Source organism: Mixophyes fleayi, chromosome 2, assembly GCF_038048845.1.
Source record: "Mixophyes fleayi isolate aMixFle1 chromosome 2, aMixFle1.hap1, whole genome shotgun sequence".
Classification (NCBI taxonomy): domain Eukaryota; kingdom Metazoa; phylum Chordata; class Amphibia; order Anura; family Limnodynastidae; genus Mixophyes; species Mixophyes fleayi.
The window spans coordinates 329613533-329632274 of record NC_134403.1 but is presented as its reverse complement, the minus strand read 5'-3'; the positions used below and the strand labels follow the sequence as shown (position 1 = coordinate 329632274).

General features: G+C 39.8%; 1 protein-coding gene across 1 annotated transcript in view; it reads right to left on the bottom strand.

Annotated features, from left to right (window-relative positions):
* The window catches only part of PIPOX (pipecolic acid and sarcosine oxidase), a 55541-nt gene extending 51859 nt beyond the window's left edge, over positions 1-3682 (bottom strand). Inside the window, exon 1 of the mRNA XM_075196841.1 lies at positions 3513-3682. Coding sequence (XP_075052942.1) covers positions 3513-3629 — 117 coding nt within the window. The 5' untranslated portion in view covers positions 3630-3682. The remainder of the gene's footprint in view (positions 1-3512) is intronic.
* Positions 3683-18742: the final 15060 nt, after the last annotated feature.

Here is an 18742-nt window from a genome sequence, read left to right as displayed (position 1 = left end):
TCAATCCTGGTTTATTGCACCTCTGTTATAGAGTGAGGATAGGACTTACCTTTGGCCTTTAGAAGTCTACATTCATGTGGCTTGATACATCTGACGGTGTGCTTCTCTATGCCCGTTAAGGTGGCTGATATAGTGTTGTGGTGCATAATTTGGCCCTAAACCAAAGTATACCCCGACACCGGCAATATACAGTAACGAACCAGGTGAGCTCATTCCAGCAGCTGATGTACATAATACAGAGGGGTGAGGCAGGTCAGATAGGAGTATCCAGACCTATTTTTCAGGAGAGAATGGTCTTAAAGAAAGTGTAATTGTTGTGTAATTACATGTTACCTTGTTTATCAAATTCTTGTATAACCAATATTATTATGAACATCATACGCGAACACCGTTAACTTTTTTTATGGGTATATGTTTGTTTGTTGAAATATACATTTTAGGTATTATTGAATGATAAAAACAATATAAGTGTAGTCAGAATTCCCAAATAAACAACACTAGTGGTCATAAACAAAACATTTATTAAACTAAATGCAAATAAACAGAAATAACAGTGTTGCCAAATAAAAAATGCACTTTGCCATAAATACAAAACAAATAATTTTTTATTTAAAGGAGTAGTGGGTAATGACAGACTTGGGGTTGTGCTGACCGTATTGCCAACAGATGAGGGCACCAGCAGCCGTGAAAATAATTGGCCATACACCGAGACCAAATTTCCCAAGAGTTCACGCACAGCTCCAGTTAGGTTGTTTAGTCCTGTGTTTAATTGCATCAGGCTGGCATCTATTCGTTCCAATGAGGTAGGCATCCTTTCTTGGGTGTCTTGCATATTGCAGAAGCATTTAAACCCTTTTGTCAGCTGGCACTGAATACCTCTCAGGGAGTCCTGGTGGAATTCCACCAAATTCTCCTGCTAAACTGCCAAAATGGGGACAGGAGCAGGTTGAGGTTGGCTGGGTGTGGAAATTGGTGGACTGTGTGCAGCCCACACAGGCTCCCCAACCTCTGGTAGTGTGCCGACGGGTTGTAGAATTATGAAGTCCTCCAATTCCACGTTTGCACTGCCTCTCTTTCTGGTGTGGCCTCCCTCGTTCCTTGTGATGTTCCCTAGAAAATGAAAAAAAATAAAATAAAACCATTAATAAACATTATCAGGTAAAAAAGCAATTACAGGTGTTTGTCATTACAGGGAAAAGAATAATAGCATTGTGTCACCACCACTGCAACGTAGGTGGATTTACCTACAAAGGAATCATAATCCTCCTGGCTTGCGACTCCATTTGCTGGTGCTGCTTTTCGGTGGAGGCTGTGTGTAGAAACTTTTGAAAGGTTTGATATTATTTAGGGATGTGCACCGGCCACTTTTGGAGTCTCGTGTTTTGTGTTTTGGATTGGGATTTGCTTGAGGTTTTGGGTTCGGATTTGTTTCGCAAAACACCTGACGAAAGGTTTTGGTTCGGATTTAAGGTTTTGGATTCGGATTTATTTTGAAACAAACATAAAAAGTGTTTATTACACTATTATTAACCTCAATAACATTCAATAACAATCATTTCCACTAATTTCCAGTCTATTCTGAACACCTCACAATATTGTTTTTAGGCCAAAAGGTTGCACCGAGGTAGCTTGAGCACATAATGCCAAAAAAAGAGGTACAAGATGGAATTGTTCTGGGCCCTCCCTCCCACCCCTCGCGAGATTCGACGCGAGACTTGGACGACAGAGCCTTGTTTTCATTTTTTTGCCCGCCGAAAATATCCGAACAGTACTCGGATCCCGTTCGAATCCGCACTGTTCGGGTGGGCTCGGATTAGCGGAATCCGAGCCCGCTCATCTCTAATATTAATATTTTTTTCTAGAACAAAAACATTCACCCTAAAAAAACAAAACAAAAAACTTTTACAATGCTCAGACTTCTGTTGGCAATGTGAAAAATGAAACGTTTACATGCTGCTGGATTACCGTTTCCACATAAAGGATAAACATTTGCACCATTATACAGTACTCACCAGTCTTTGGTTGTGACACAGGTCTGTCGGTCTCCCGCACATTAATTCCCTCAAGGAGCTCAATAGGGATGAGCTGCTCGCCTCTTCTCAGTCATCTTCTTCTTCACTCTGCGCTTTATGTCGCTGATGCGCTTGTGGCAGTTTTCTATGGTGCGCTTAATGGGGCCCACTGCAGTAACAGCATCACATAGTTTTGACCACGGCTGCTTCTTATGTGCAAAATTGGTATTTGCAGCAAGGCTCCCCAAATCCTCTCATACACAGGAACTAAGTTGTGTATGAGGGCACAATTTTCCTGGAAACTAAAGCGCACTATGCGCCCGGACTTGTTTTTTCCGGCAGAAGGGCGTGCCTCTTCCTCCTGCTCCGCTTCACCTCCTAGCTCCTCTCTCTCCTCCTCCCCACTGTTCCTAGCCTCCTCACATCTCCTGCCACTCACCATCCTGACAGACAAACACACAGGGGAAAGACAAACAAATAGACTAACAAATAAAACACAGGGGAAATACAAAACAAACAAATACACTCACAAACCAAGGACAAGGGAAATACAGTAAACAGCAAAAAACAACAAAAAAATATATTAATAAACACACAGATAATAAGACAAACAAGGGCAACTAAACAAACAAAAAAATACACAAACCTCACTTCCCACACCCCTTACCACAAACTAATCTCTCTCCTGCACTGTCACTTGCTCTCTATATGTTCCTTAAACCCCTATCAACTCAAATAAGCAAGTAGCTTGCTTTCTATAATGTTAGTGAGATCAAAATCACGCAAGTTTTGCATGTAAAACAACAAATCTGATTGCAACCAAACAGAAAGAAGTATTGGTTTGAAAATGGCTAAACACGGGCAAGTTTAAATCGCCGCAAATTGCGCAAGATGAACAGTACCAATATTTTGTGTATATATATTAATTTAAATATGCTCCTAAAATATAGATAGGATACATAAATATATATATATGATCAATTTTACACTAATGAAAAATATATTGAAAAATACAAAAAAGACCTAATTTAAGTTTGCAGAGAATTATTTATGAAAAGAGTAACTTAAACATAGTACATAAACTGTAAGGTCTTGGCATCACTGGTATAGTATATGTAACTATATATGTATATAATAGCAACAAGTTAGTACAGCTTAATGACAATATATTGTGCTGATATATAAACACAGGGTTATATCCTGTGTATTGGGGCAGGTCAGCTCTGTTTGATGAATTGCAACAAAATTCCAAAGTTCAACATTCTAAGTAAACACCCAAAGCAGTGAAGTAAGGTCACAGTTTCTACTTGTTATTCTCTAATAAGTCGATTCACAGTTGTAAGATTTGTTACAGCCTCAGTAATACACTACTGTATCTCTGCATACTGTACATGTGTCAGTGATCTGATATTGTGTCAGTTCATACATAGAGATCCTGACAATGCCACTACACACTGTGCAGGGGAAATTACTTTTGACTATCAATTCTCCCCCACGTACCTGTTCCAGTAGTAAGGTCTTCTTTTGGTTTTTAGCTAGGTGATAGGCAGTGAAGGAGCCCTGGATTCCAGCACCTATTACAATGCAGTCAAACATTGTGCTGCTATGAAGAGCCATGTTTACTAGTGTCTTCACTGTGAACGAGTACAAGGGGAGTATCAGGCCCCAAATACTCCAACAGGCTCCGCCAGTAGGAGGGGACTCACACATGTTCCTTAAAGCAGAAATTTCCTTAAAGCAGAAAGGGTCAGGCAATGTTGAAGCACGGCTTGTGCACTAAATATCTTGTTACTGGTTTTCAGTTGACTGCATGATTAATGCTGCATGTCCTGCATGCTTCTTTCTGGACTCCTCACTATCTGTTTATATTCTCTGTGCAATGCAAGTTAAAATGTATTGACAACAAGTAATTAAAATATAATAAATTATGTTCATGTTCAGGTCATGCTTGGAATTGTAGTGATGTTTGGCATAGATAATACCAGGGTTGTTGTACATTTGTCCAGCAGCCAAGTGCCTGTGAAAGTTTTTGATTTGTGGACTACACTCTATAGGCTAGGTTTACTAAGCTGCGGGTTTGAAAAAGTGGGGATGTTGCCTATAGCAACCAATCAGATTCTAGCTGTCATTTTGTAGAAGGTACTAAATGAATGAAAGCTAGAATCTGATTGGTTGCTATAGGCAACATCCCCACTTTTTCAAACCCGCAGCTTAGTAAATCTAGCCCTATGCCTGATCTTTTTTATACCATTTTAATATACCTGTTTTGCTCCTCACTCCCAGTTCACTGTAGGACCTTGTAACAATAAGTAGAAGTAATAAGTAAAAGTGTTACATATAATACACAGGCTGCAGATCCCATGGTTTAAAAATTGTCCTATGTCCTCACAAGATTTATTGTATTTTGCTGAACATACAACTATGTGGACTGTTGTAACACAATTTGCACTTCTATTTCATAACCCATGTAAAGTCTTCACAACTACTAACAGCCTATGTATAATAAGAGCCTGATTTATTAAGGCACATGAATGCGTGTGATACATGTGATATAAGTTAAATACTGACTGTTTTATCATGTAGCACACAAATACTTGATAGCTTATTTGTACACTGACATTTAAAGTTGATATTTGTGTGCTACATGAAAAAACAGTCAGTATTTAACTTATGTGCAAAACAGAATACTAATTTGCACCCCTTGCATTGTAACGTGGTTTTGTCCAGGAGACTGAAATAAGAAGTTTCTCAAGTTAAGATCCTTAATGAATCAGGCCCCAGAGCCCTACCTACGGAAGTCTGCTACTGCCAAACAGGTTCCCAATGAATGTCCTGGGTTGGCATACAGCTGACCGGGAAGAACTGATCGCAGCCTATGTTGTGCTTCATTCATTGTTACAACATTGGTCCTATGGATCCATTCATTTTGTGAAGATATCTTCAAATAGTGGGATTTGCTTTGTCCCTTGATTCATTAAATGTTTTTTTTTTATGTTTGGCTTCTGATAAATATACAATAATGTTTTGTGAATCTTAAGCATTTATGTAAAGTAGATGTTCAACAACCGTGTTACCAGATAGACTGACAATTAACCTTCAGCATTCATTCGAAGCAAGAGCTTATCATAATCCAGGTCAATTGATGTCAGTCATTCCTGGGAGCATATTTACTAAACTGCGGATTTGAAAAAGTGGAGATGTTGCGTATAGCAACCAATCAGATTCTTGCATTCATTTTGTAGAATGTACTAAATAAATGATAACTAGAATCTGATTGGTTGCTATAGGCAACATCCCCACTTTTTCAAACCCGCAGCTTAGTAAATCTAGCCCTATGCCTGATCTTTTTTATACCATTTTAATATACCTGTTTTGCTCCTCACTCCCAGTTCACTGTAGGACCTTGTAACAATAAGTAGAAGTAATAAGTAAAAGTGTTACATATAATACACAGGCTGCAGATCCCATGGTTTAAAAATTGTCCTATGTCCTCACAAGATTTATTGTATTTTGCTGAACATACAACTATGTGGACTGTTGTAACACAATTTGCACTTCTATTTCATAACCCATGTAAAGTCTTCACAACTACTAACAGCCTATGTATAATAAGAGCCTGATTTATTAAGGCACATGAATGCGTGTGATACATGTGATATAAGTTAAATACTGACTGTTTTATCATGTAGCACACAAATACTTGATAGCTTATTTGTACACTGACATTTAAAGTTGATATTTGTGTGCTACATGAAAAAACAGTCAGTATTTAACTTATGTGCAAAACAGAATACTAATTTGCACCCCTTGCATTGTAACGTGGTTTTGTCCAGGAGACTGAAATAAGAAGTTTCTCAAGTTAAGATCCTTAATGAATCAGGCCCCAGAGCCCTACCTACGGAAGTCTGCTACTGCCAAACAGGTTCCCAATGAATGTCCTGGGTTGGCATACAGCTGACCGGGAAGAACTGATCGCAGCCTATGTTGTGCTTCATTCATTGTTACAACATTGGTCCTATGGATCCATTCATTTTGTGAAGATATCTTCAAATAGTGGGATTTGCTTTGTCCCTTGATTCATTAAATGTTTTTTTTTTATGTTTGGCTTCTGATAAATATACAATAATGTTTTGTGAATCTTAAGCATTTATGTAAAGTAGATGTTCAACAACCGTGTTACCAGATAGACTGACAATTAACCTTCAGCATTCATTCGAAGCAAGAGCTTATCATAATCCAGGTCAATTGATGTCAATCATTCCTGGGAGCATATTTACTAAACTGCGGATTTGAAAAAGTGGAGATGTTGCGTATAGCAACCAATCAGATTCTTGCATTCATTTTGTAGAATGTACTAAATAAATGATAACTAGAATCTGATTGGTTGCTATAGGCAACATCTCCACTTTTTCAAACCCGCATGTTTATTAAATATACCCCCTGATCTGGACAGGGCCCACAATGATCTAAATTCCATAAAGTCAGAATTATTTTGATATACTCCTACGTCAAGTCTATACATTTCTACGTATACGCTGCTTGTAGTTGTGAGACGAATACAATAGAGATTGGGATGTCTACTGTGGGGTTGCAGGGCATTCTGGGAATTAGAAAACACTTTTTAAAAAGAATAGTATATGCAGCTCAGAAGCCCGAAAAACAGAGGCCGATTAAGATTAAACAGCTGCAGCTGCAATGAGGGAGAACAGAGTTGGCCTTTGAACATCTCTTACTGCCTTCAACTCGCCCACTGAGCAGCCATTTCATGTATATTTCTATGTTAAGTAGTTTCAATACCCCCCCTTAGATGTTACCCCTCCTGGGTGATCTTGTTCCTTTTATTTCTCCCTCCATGTCCCTCATGTATCTCTTCTTTACTCTCTTTTTCCCACAGTATAGACAGAGAAAGGATTCTTCTGTCACTCATCTGACCACTGCATGACACATAATATAGTTCATTCAATGTGCACAAAACTTAACACATTCATGAAGTAAACTGTTTTTATTGGGCTCTGCAGCTGGGCAGGAAATTTTAAGGAAATAATCTACTTCATATGTCCGTGTCGTGTTGTGGCGTAGCACTATAGATGTAATGTAAACAAGCCACAGACTTAGTAATCATGTGGGAAAGTGGGCAGTAAAGATAACATATAAGCAAAGCTAGCATTTGTGCTGCTTGAGGCCATTGTGAATACATACTGCATAAATCAGTAATGTGTCACAAATACTCCTGTCCTGCTGTTATTCAGGCTTTTGATAGGCTAAAGCCTTTTCAGTGTTACAAGATGCCTTTACATAGTTAAATAACCTCCCCCGTAGCATGATTCGGCACAGAGTTCATTCTTGTGGTTCTTTTTTTTGCTTTTTTTTTTCAGCTGGTCCATTGTACAATTAAAATCCTTCTGCCTTTTGTATCTTTGCCTTATCATCTTTAGATTGTAAGCTCTGCAGAAAGTCTGGGCTGGCAAATGTTAAAATGCTCCTAATAGGCTGCTGAGCCAAGTCTTGCTCCAACTGGGCTAAAATTTGCCAGCTAGGCCCAAGCTTGAGATAATTAGTGTCCTGGGCACCCAAACACCGCAAAGCTGGCTGCACGCATCATTTAGCATTTTGACCCTGCTTTTAATAGATAATTGCTGAGAGCAGCCACCGTGGCCCCCTACCTATTTTATTATATTTTTTACATAGATACTGTAGAGAGATATATCTCTAGATAGAAGGTCCCTATAATCTTAGCTTTCATTGTATGTTTCACTATTATTATGGGCTTGAGTTAAAGTAAGCAGCAATTTTGTGGCCTAATGTAAGAGTAAAATTACATCTGAAAAAAGTTTGCCTTACGTGTGAATTTTGAGTTACAAGTATTTTAAGATAGGTGCAAATCAAAAATCAGCGTACAGATGCTGCTGCAGCAAGATATAATAAAAAATATGTGCCCCCCAAAATAAATGAGGGGAGTACAAAAGTGGCAAACAATTGCAGACTGTTCTGGTCACATTATAAAGGGGAGACCAGTAGCGTGGGCAGGGCCAGATTAACCCGAGGTCTAACTCGGCTACAGCCCAGGGGCCTCGGTCATCCAGGGGGCCCTTGAAAGTGCTCTGCAGCATTATTGATCGGTGCGGGGGCGCCCCCGGCCTGATCAATGCTGCTGAGCCTGTCACTGTAGTCCTTCCGCAGCGCTCAGTAATCTCACGAGATCTCCTCAGTGAGGAGCTTACAGTGCGCCGTGGAAGGACTACAGTGACAGGAGAAGGGGGTAAGCGCTTGTGGGGGGTGGGCCTCACGGGGGAATGGAGGCCCCCTTAGCCCAGGAGCCTCCATTCCCTTAATCCGGCCCTGAGCGTGGGGTCCCCATGTCATGATGTGAGTCTGTCCATAATAAACAATAAGACAATAAAATCTCTACGAGAATGTTGAGGACTTGCTCCTAGAATAATTGAAGGGGGTCAATATGTGATCAGCCAATCAGAGGTGCTTGCACCTGATTGCCCGGAGAGTAGGTAAACCGCTTTGAGTTAGCTTACTGAACTCTCGAGGACAATTAAGTTAATTCATTCACATAATGGCTCTTTTAGAAGCAAGTTCTTGTTGTTCACTTGTGTGTTTTTTAGTTTTATTTCAAATGGGTTGCATCAAGACTGAAGAAACAAAATTCCATATGGATTTAGGAGACTAATGAAAAGAAATGTGAGTTGATTTGGGGACTATTTATTTTGATTAGAATAATAAAACATTCAGGGGCTCATTTATAGATGGACGTAAAAAATTTTTTTGCATAAGATACGCGTTTCCGTACTGCGCATGCATACGTCTGTATATACATTTTAGTGCAACGCTGACTTACATCTTCTTACTCATGGAGAGGTGGAATGGTGGAGCAGGTAGGGGCTAACATTGCAAGGCTGAGTACTATGAGGGCATGTTCAGGTAATTAGATGTGGAGGTTAATCTCTTGCGGGTATTAAAGTGCAGGTACAATGATACACAATGATGATGGTAACTACTAGCATTGCTATTTAGTCACTTCAGATTGTGTATTGACCCCTCCAGCTGATAGTACTTAAATCATTAGTGTATCGGCTATATTATACAAAGCTGCGGACATCTATTCATATTACCTTTCTATTTGAGCTACTGCAAGAAAGAAGATTCCCATTTGATTATTTAGGCTAGGTACACACTGAAGCATTTTCGTCCAATAATCGGGCAAATCAGCCGACATCTGACCGTTTGATCACATATTGTGTGCGTGTGTATATCTACACGATGATCTAAGGTCGTCCCAAAGTGCCGGTCACCGTTTCATTTGGTTGGTCCCACTGTTTAATACTTTCTGACCAATCACCTTCTGATCCTGCAGTATGTATGCACTTACACGACTGTCGGCCACTAGTGGATCTCAGTGTGATAGGTCTCATTTCAATATGTGTCTGCTCTCATCTCCCTGCAGCTGTTACGTCCCTGTCGCACTGTTCCTAGAGAGAGACTCATGTTACAAACTGCCTTCTTGAGGGACTTAACCCCTTCCAAAGCTTCCTCAGTAGCACTTCATAGTCCTTACTGTACAGAAATACTGATGACAGCACAGCACTTAAACCACCTAACAGATCAATGTAATTCTTCTGTTTGCAGCATCTTGTATCATCTAATACACTGACAACACTGCCGTCACCCGAACACTGACAGCACAGACTCCCTGACAGCCAGGGCCGGATGTGGGCCCATGGGCTACAGGTGCTGTGAGCCCCCTCCCCTGCTGCCAATTCATCAGACAGTCCCATCACATTAAAAAAAATCCATTTCCTACCTGTTCTTGCAGTTTACACTACCTGCTGGTTTCTTAATCTCAGCTGCTGCTAGGCCGGATCCTGGAATGTTGGGCCCTGTTTGGAAAATGCATAGTTACTATTGATCTCCTGGAAAGCTGAGCAAATAATATACACCCTAACCAGCTCCAGCATTAAATTTACATAGCATTCACATTTAAAAAATGGTCCTATTTCTCCTAACTAGCAGTGATTCACTCCCCACAATCCAGCCCCTTCACATTACAGTAACCCAGCTCCCAGATTACAGAGATTGGGTATACCAGTTCCACACTATACAGTGGCGCATGCAGGGGGGGGTTTCTGGGTCTCCAGAAACCCCTCCCCTCCGCTAAAGAAGTGCCCCTGTACTATCCAGCAGCCGCGGTGCTGTCAAAGACGCGTCCGCGGCGGTGCAGTATTGTATACAGCACTGCCGTGGACACTTCTTTGACAGCGCCACGGCTGCTGGATAGTACAGAGCTGCCGAAACGGAGCTGCTGCGCATGCGCGGGCGCATGTTCAGCAGCTTTCGCTTTTTTTTCTTTCTTTTTGTTTGGCGGGGGGGGGAACCCCCCTTAAAAATCCTGCGTGCGCCCCTGTTATAGCAATACTACCCTCACTCTCACTGCAAACTGCACTAACACAACTCCTCTCCCCACACTGCTCCAATACCACCCCTCTCCCCACACTGCCCAAATGCCACCACTCTCACCACACTGCTCCAATACCACCCCTCTCCCCACACTGCTCCAATACAACTCCTCTCCCCACACTGCCCAAATGCCAGCCCTCTTCCCACACTGCTCCAATACAACTCCTCTCCCCACACATACTGTCCCCCCAGCATCACACTGTCCCCCAACATCACACTGTCCCCCAAGAGCATCTCAATGTCCCCAGCAGCATCACACTGTCCAGACCAGCATCTCAGTGCCCCCCCAGTTTCACCAGCCCCTCCCCCCCAGCATCTCAGGGCCCCCCAACAGCATCACACTGTCCTCCAACAGCATCTAAGTGCCACCCCCCAGCTTCACCCACCCAGCCCAGCATCTCAGTGTCCCCCCAGCATTTCAGTTCCCCCAACAGCATCTACGTGCCACCCCCAGCTTCACCCACCCCCCTAGTATCTCAGTGCCCCCCAACAGCATCACACTGTCCAGCAACAGCATTTACGTGCCACCCCAACATTTCAGCGTCCCCTGCAGCATCTCAGTGCCACCAGGAAGTGGATCAAAGTGCAGCTGAGCTCAGCTTGGCTGCTCGTTTGCCGGCAAGAAAATATATAAATCGTTTATTTTTTTTTAAAAAAAAAAGCATAACTCACAAAAAATCTTTGTTAGGGCCCCCCAGCTGCCTGAGGCGCCTGGGCTGTACCCCTTTAGTCCTAGCACTAATCTGGCTCTGCTGACAGCACAGACACAGCAGCACTCAAACTCACTGACTTACCTCGAACAGCTCCGCTCACTTGCAGACAAGTGTCAAATCAGATGACAGATGAAGAGCACATATCGTTATAAAATCATTATAGTGTGTACACGGGAATCGGCATGCTGATTGGGACTTTTATTTTTTTGGTCGTTGCTAAAATTGGTAAGACTATCGCATCGGGAGAATTTTCTTGTAGTGTGTCCCTAGCCAGGAGAAAATGACAGATGTTTGCAATTAATTTAATTTGTATTTTTTTACATTTTAGATTGAAAATGCAATTTTCACATTTATTAATAACTGTCCAGACAAACTCTCGTATGTATATGGAACTTCATTACTTTATTTACTTTATTATATTGTGTACAAATAGGGCAATTAAACTTTAGCATTTACTACTAACACTGTCAAGCCATATCTGTTATATCATGGGGCATAATAATCACACTTGTGACTTGATCTGCCAAAAATGCTAGTGTTTTTAAACTTAACATATGCCTGTAAATATGCTTTATGGGAGCACAAATTCTCCAAACCTCCGTCCCTCTTACAGTTTTTATACTTTCCCCTACCATCAACACTGATCTAGGTGCAGTGGTTTAAAACCAAAGTGTCTTGTGCACAAAGCACAATGGCAGAATCTGATTGATAGCTACAGATTACAGCACATTTGTCCACGCAAGTTAGGTAACAAAAAAAAATATAGAACAACATATTTTAAACAGAAAATAATTGATGTCATTGATGGCCATGGATAAGCTTTTTGTATTACAATTTGTGTAATAGTCTCTAATGGCAACTACTGTTTCTCCTATTACATGATTCTATTTTTTGCTACAGGATCTATAATTAGCATTTGTTTAGGCAGCACTATACATAGTTAAGTCTCAAGGCCACTAACACACAGAAATGGGAACTATAACATCTTTAAATATTAGCACTGTCGTCCCCATATTTATAATTTGCACAATTTAGTAAATAACTCCACTGTAATTCATTTTTGAAGGAAATGACTAGTCAAGGAATTGCAACAATAACAAATTAAATCTCTATGTGCGTGTTTAGAATTTATGGGAATTGCCACATAATATTTTTCACCATAAATATCTGAAGACATGTTTTATGGGCAAGTTATGTGAGCACATTTTAATAGACACTGTAATATACGGTACGGTATTATGCCGGCATGTGTTTGTGTTTTTGCAAATATTTAAATAAACAACATATACTCTGTTCAATTTGTAAAGCAACTATTGATGACTAAGATTGTTTATTTTTAAATCTATTGAATGAGCTTTACTATTGTTTGTTCTTCATTGTAACTGCTGTCCCATTAAACAGGGTTAACACAAGCAGAAAAAATACAAATTTCACTTAATTTGAGTTTAACCTTGATGCTACCATCTGCATCCCTCAAATATCACCACAGTTTTCACATTTTATATAAAAAAAATCCCATTTCAAGATTATTATTTAACATTTTCACTCTGCATGCTGTTTGAGGTATCTCTATGAATGCTTGAAATTACATAAATGTGTACACCCCTCCCCTTAACTAACAGGCCAGCGCTATTCAGAATTGGGTCGGGTCCTCTATTGAAAAAAAGATTGGTCACATTTTTCCCCCCAAATCTCCCTTGGTCACACATGGTCATAGTTTACAAGGTGACAATGAGGGGGGTGGGGGGGGGGGGCATATGTGACAAGGGGAGAGTTGGGAAAGTATGCATGGTCCCCTTCACAACAGCTGCCATAGCTGCTGTTCCATGTATGAAGGAACTTTTTGCAGAGCTCTAATGACTCCCACTGATGACATCACCAGCACTCTGCACGGGTGCCCACATTATGGAGCAGCAGCGTGAGCACCACTAACTCCCCCTTCGTGAGCAGAGCAGTGACAAGTGGAACATAGCTCCCAACTTAGCACAGAGGTGAGAAAAGCCTCAGCGGAAAAAGAGTCAGACCTGATATTAATTAACACCCACATTTAATGGTCTTCCTTGCCCCCGATCAGCCACAACATTAAAGTATATCTCATGTAGTTTCTAAGCTTGCGTGCAGAGCCCTCTTACCTCTCTATCTGTCTGTTAATACCTAGCCTTGTTTTATTACTATGTTTGTTTGCAATTCTAGAGTGTAAAGGAATATGCTGGAATATGATCTACTAACTGCAAAGTCTAAGGTTCATTTCTCCATACTCATTCTCCTGGACCTCTCTGCTGCTTTTGACACTGTTGATCACCTTCTTCTCCTACACACCCTTCACACCATTGGCCTTCTTGACACAGTTCTTTCTTGGTTCACTTCCTACCTATTAAATCGCTCCTTTAGTGTTTCTACCTCTGGCACATCCTTCCCTCCACTCCCACTATCTGTTGGGGTCTCACAAGACTCTGTTCTTGGCCCTTTACTTGTTTCATTGTACATCTCTTCTCTTGGGGCATCTATTCACTCATTCTGCCTCCAATACCACCTCTACGTTAATGACACCCAAATCTATATCTCTTCCCCTGACCTCTCTCCTTCTGTACTATCTGGTGTAACCAACTGTCTTTCTGCAATCTCCACATGTCCCAATGATACCTAAAGCTCAACATGTCCAAAACAGAGCTTATTATCTTCTCACCTGCCAGAGTCACCACCTCCCCCAAATCTCCCTTACTGTCAATAATATCACAATTTCCTCAGTCTCCCAAGCCTTTGCTTTATTCCTCACATCCAGACTTTCTCCCAGTCCTGTCGATTCCAGCTACCAAAACTCTTATCCATTCTCTCATCATCTCCAATCTTGACTACTGCAATCTCCTACTCTCCGAAATTCTTAACACTCATATATCCACACTTCAATCCATCAAAAATGCTGCTGCAAGACTGATCTTCCTCTCTCACCGCTCCACATCTGCTGCACCACTTTGCAAATCCATACACTGGCTCCTTGTGTCCTCCAGAATCCAATTCAAATTACTCACCCTTATCTACAAAGTTCTCAACAACACCACCCCTTAATACATTTTAAATCTCATATCAAAATAATCTCCATCCCGCCCTCTTAGATTTACCTCTGACCTGCTACTTGTCTCATCTGTGGTAACCACCTCTCACTCGCGCCTGCAAGACTTCTCTCGTGCTGCTTCCCACTTATGGAATTCCCTACCACACCCAATCAGGCTTTCCCACAGCTTTCAAATCTTTAAAAACTCATCTCTTTTTTAAAGCTTGCATTATCCCTGATGATACTATTCACACTAATACACCCTCACAACTGTCCCAATCTCCACTCTATGCCACACTCGCCCCTCTTGTTTCAGCTGGGCCCTCTTCCACTTAGAATATAGGCTCTTTAATGAGCAGGGTCTTCCATACCTATTATTTTCATGTCTGCGTTTATTTTGTCTGCCTTTTATGTCCTTGTTTTATATATGTTCTGTTTTCTCTACTGTATGGCGCTGCGGAGCACTGTGGCGGCTTACAAATCTCCGATAATAATAATAATAATAATAATAATAATATATTAATATATGTTAATATTAATATTAGCCCGTGCATTTAATAGTATTTACTAATAGCCTCCAAAACCCCACATTACATTAATAGCCCCAACATTTACTAAAAAGAAACTCCACATTATATTAATATCCCTACTACATTTCATTAATACACTACACCACACACATTACAATAATAACCCATCACCATACATACTTGCTAGGCTGCTCTTCAAACAATTGTCTATGCATATGTGTGAAGTCTACACCAGCTTCTTGTGTGCTGAAGCATGGATGTGGTGCTATCCCATTCGGAGGGGAGAAGAAAAGGGGAAAAGTAGAAACAGGAGAGGATGAGAAGGGAAGGAAAGGGAGGAACAGGGGAGAAAGGGAAGGGAAGAGTGAGTCAGCCAGACCATCAAGGGGAAGGAATGGGTCTCCCCTCTTCCCTGACTGATTGTGCATCCTGTCTGTCTGCCTAGATAACCTGTCATGGCTGCCAGTAAGGGCAGGGGCTGATCCCTGCTGTCTCCAGCAGGACATTTAATGCAGTGGATGGTCCCTGTGGAGTCAAATAAGCACAGAGTGATTTACAAAACAGAATATGGACGTAAAGATTAATTTGCCCAAAAAATTGTAATGTGCTGCAGATGCAATTTCTTCTGGATCGTAAATGACACTCAAAGGGAGCATGTTGTAAAAGACTGCTGGTATGCATAACTGATTTTGCTTATTATTACAAAACACCTGGATCTCCTGTTTTTACAGTGAGTAAAGGGGTCAGGACCAAATGGCCGCATTGGAGAATATCCTTGTTTGGCTAATCATGTTTTATTATTTAAGGAATGTAGGGAGTTAAGGTTAAAAGACATGTATTAAAGAGCTTGCTGTTAGTTTAAATGAAAATGGAAACTTGAAAGTGCTGTCTAGTGCACATTACAACATCATAATTTTTACATTGTGTTGGTAAGCATAAAAAATATGTGCAATGGGGGCCTATGGTACAAGCACTACAAAGAAGTGGTAGGTATAATGTTCTACTGTGCATTGGATGCAAAGCATATATCATTGTTTATATAACATTTTTGGTTCCTAAATGTAGCTATGATATATTTGGCATCATTTTTTAGATTTTGTTGTGCAAATTCCCAATTTTGTGTTTAATTAGTAATTTATTAAGAGTTTTTGATCAAATATATATACATATATTTATTTTATATATATTATACCAATGCAGAAATTGCTCACATATGGTTGATGATGACTTATCAGAATACTACATGCTAAGACAATGTTTGTTTTCATCGAACTGTAGCCTATATCGCTTAATTGACAAAGAATTGATGTTTCCCTTTACCAGGTGACACTTTTTCCTGCTTGTCGTGTCCTGTCTGTAAGAGAACATTAATGATAGCTCGCTAAAAATGATCTGCAGGGACGGATACACCTGAATCCTCAATGCACATCTCATTTGTGTTTGAAAGAATAAGCCTGGACAGGCAGCTCTCCCGCCTGGTATCTCTTCAAAGGAGCATTTGTGGATTCTCAAACATGACACATTTACAGAGGAAGAGATTAGGGATTTGTATTCATAATGAGACAGTCACTTGTATTATGTGCAGTCCAATATCATCTTCAATAATACATAGAAAGGAGAGCTCATAATATATTTTGCAGTAATTTGCCTGCACCAGCACAGAATTAAATCCAACCAGTTGTTTTCTGTTGCACACAAAAAACAATTCGGCATCAGATATAAAATAATAGTCATATGAAAGCTGAAAGTACAGCCTCTGTCACATCTGTATTATTACATATCAGGATATAATTAACAATCATCATAGTCCTCACCAAGTCTGACAATTTGTTACATTTAATCTCATGTGACATAACAGGTTTTACTTTTTCATTGTGTATTCAGCAAAAAATAAGCCAAAATGAAGAAAAATGTGTGAAGTAAGTACACCTTTCCTCATTCCTTAAATAAATACACTAAGGCAATAGAGAAGGTAATTTAGGTGCTGCTAATCAATTGAATTTAATTATTTAATCATTATAAACTCCTACCACCTCTATAGAAAAGCTGAACCTTTTGCAGGTTGGTCTGGACTATTCAGGTTTGTGTTAACACCTTGCCAAGGAGAAAAGACATCTACAATGATTTCAGAGAAGCAATTGTTGCTGATCATCAGTCTGAAAAGGATTGTAATGACATTTCCGAACAATTTTAAGTCCATCATTCCACAATGGGAAAGATGATTTACAAATGGAGAATATTCAAGACAGTTGTTAATCTTACCTGGAATGGGCATCCCAGAAAATTCACCCATAGATCTTCATGTTGGCTTATTTTTTTGTAGAGTTGGCTTATTTTTTGTTGTTGAATACATGATGACAGTAATAAATCTGTTGTGGGTTATTTTTTACATGATATTAGATATATCGTAGTTTAGGACTTTGTGAGCACTAGATGATTGGGTTTTATTGTATTTGCTTTTTATTGGTTTTACATTCAATGCATATAAGTCATACAAAACATTGAATTCTGACAACTCAAATCACATCTATTAGAAAAAAAGAATAATTGCAAGAATATTGATTGACAAAATGAATGAATCGAAGGTCTCTGAGTAGAATATAAAATGTAGAGTTGATTCTTAAAGAAAATTTTAATAAAAATGATGATAATATCAAAAGTGAAGTAGAGTAAGATTGGCAAGTTTAGACACAATGAATTAACATGAACATACTGAATGATAAAAAATCAGGTTACAAGGGAAAAAATAGAACCCTAAAGATTGATTCTCAATCACTATATATTCCAGTTTGTGTTTTTAAAAAATAGTAAAATAGAGGAACTCTGTTCAGGCTCCAGTGTCTCTAAATATGCACCCTACTTAGAGTAACATTTTACTATTCCTTTGCATGTCTGTGAGTGCTGCTTTTCTATCAAAGTACCTGACAGATATTGGATTTAAATATAATGTAAGGAGCCTGTGGGTATATCCATTTATAGCATATATTTGCTCCCTAGAGTAAGAATGGTAGTCAGTTCTGGTTTGATATATTGGAGGTAGATGGGTTTCCATCTGTCAAAATTGCTAAACAAGATGGCTAGTGGATAGTTTTAATAATTTTATTTTTAAACTCAAGGGGCCTGAGCCATTAATGAAAATAAGGCAAATAAAATGAGTAAATGTTCTCTGGAACAGACCATGTTACAAAGCAAGGGGTGCAAATTAGTTTATTATTTTGCACATAAGTTAAATACTGGCTGCTTTTTCATGTAGTACACAAATACTTAAAAGCTTTATTTTTACACTGTAATTTAAAGTTGATCTAGGACATGCCGTTCCCCAAATATAAATCTTTATCCACACTTTAAATTTACCTCCCCCTCCAATGCAACCTGGTTTTTCCCAGGTGCATAGTTACTCCTTTTTTATGCATTGCTCTACTTAATGACTCAGGCCCAAGAACTTTATTCTAAAAATGTTGAATGTTTTATGCTTTTCCAAATACATTAAATAAAATTGCCAATAAAGTATACATTTTCTATTAAATATATAACCAGCACTTTCATCAATATTTGTTTAGTTCTTGTATAAACAGTTTATTTTTTTTATTTATACATTTTAGTGAGGGGATTTGGTTTCTGTATGGTCTGATTCCAAGTAATGAGTATACACCGATCACCCATAGCATTAAAACCACCTGACTAATTTTGTGTAGGTCCCCCCCATGCCGCCAAATGACTCTGACCGGTCGAGGCATGGACTCCACAAGAACTCTGAAGGTGTCCTCTGCTATCTGGCTCCAAGACGCTAGCAGTAGATCCTTTAAGTCCCATAAGTTGCAGTGGGGCCTCCACGGCTTCATGGCTCGGACTTGTTTTTCTAGCAAATCTCACAGATCTCAATCGGATTTAATCTGGGGAATTTGGAGGTCAAGTCAACACCTTGAACTCTTTTTCATGTTCCTTAAACTATTCCTGAACAATTTTTGCAGT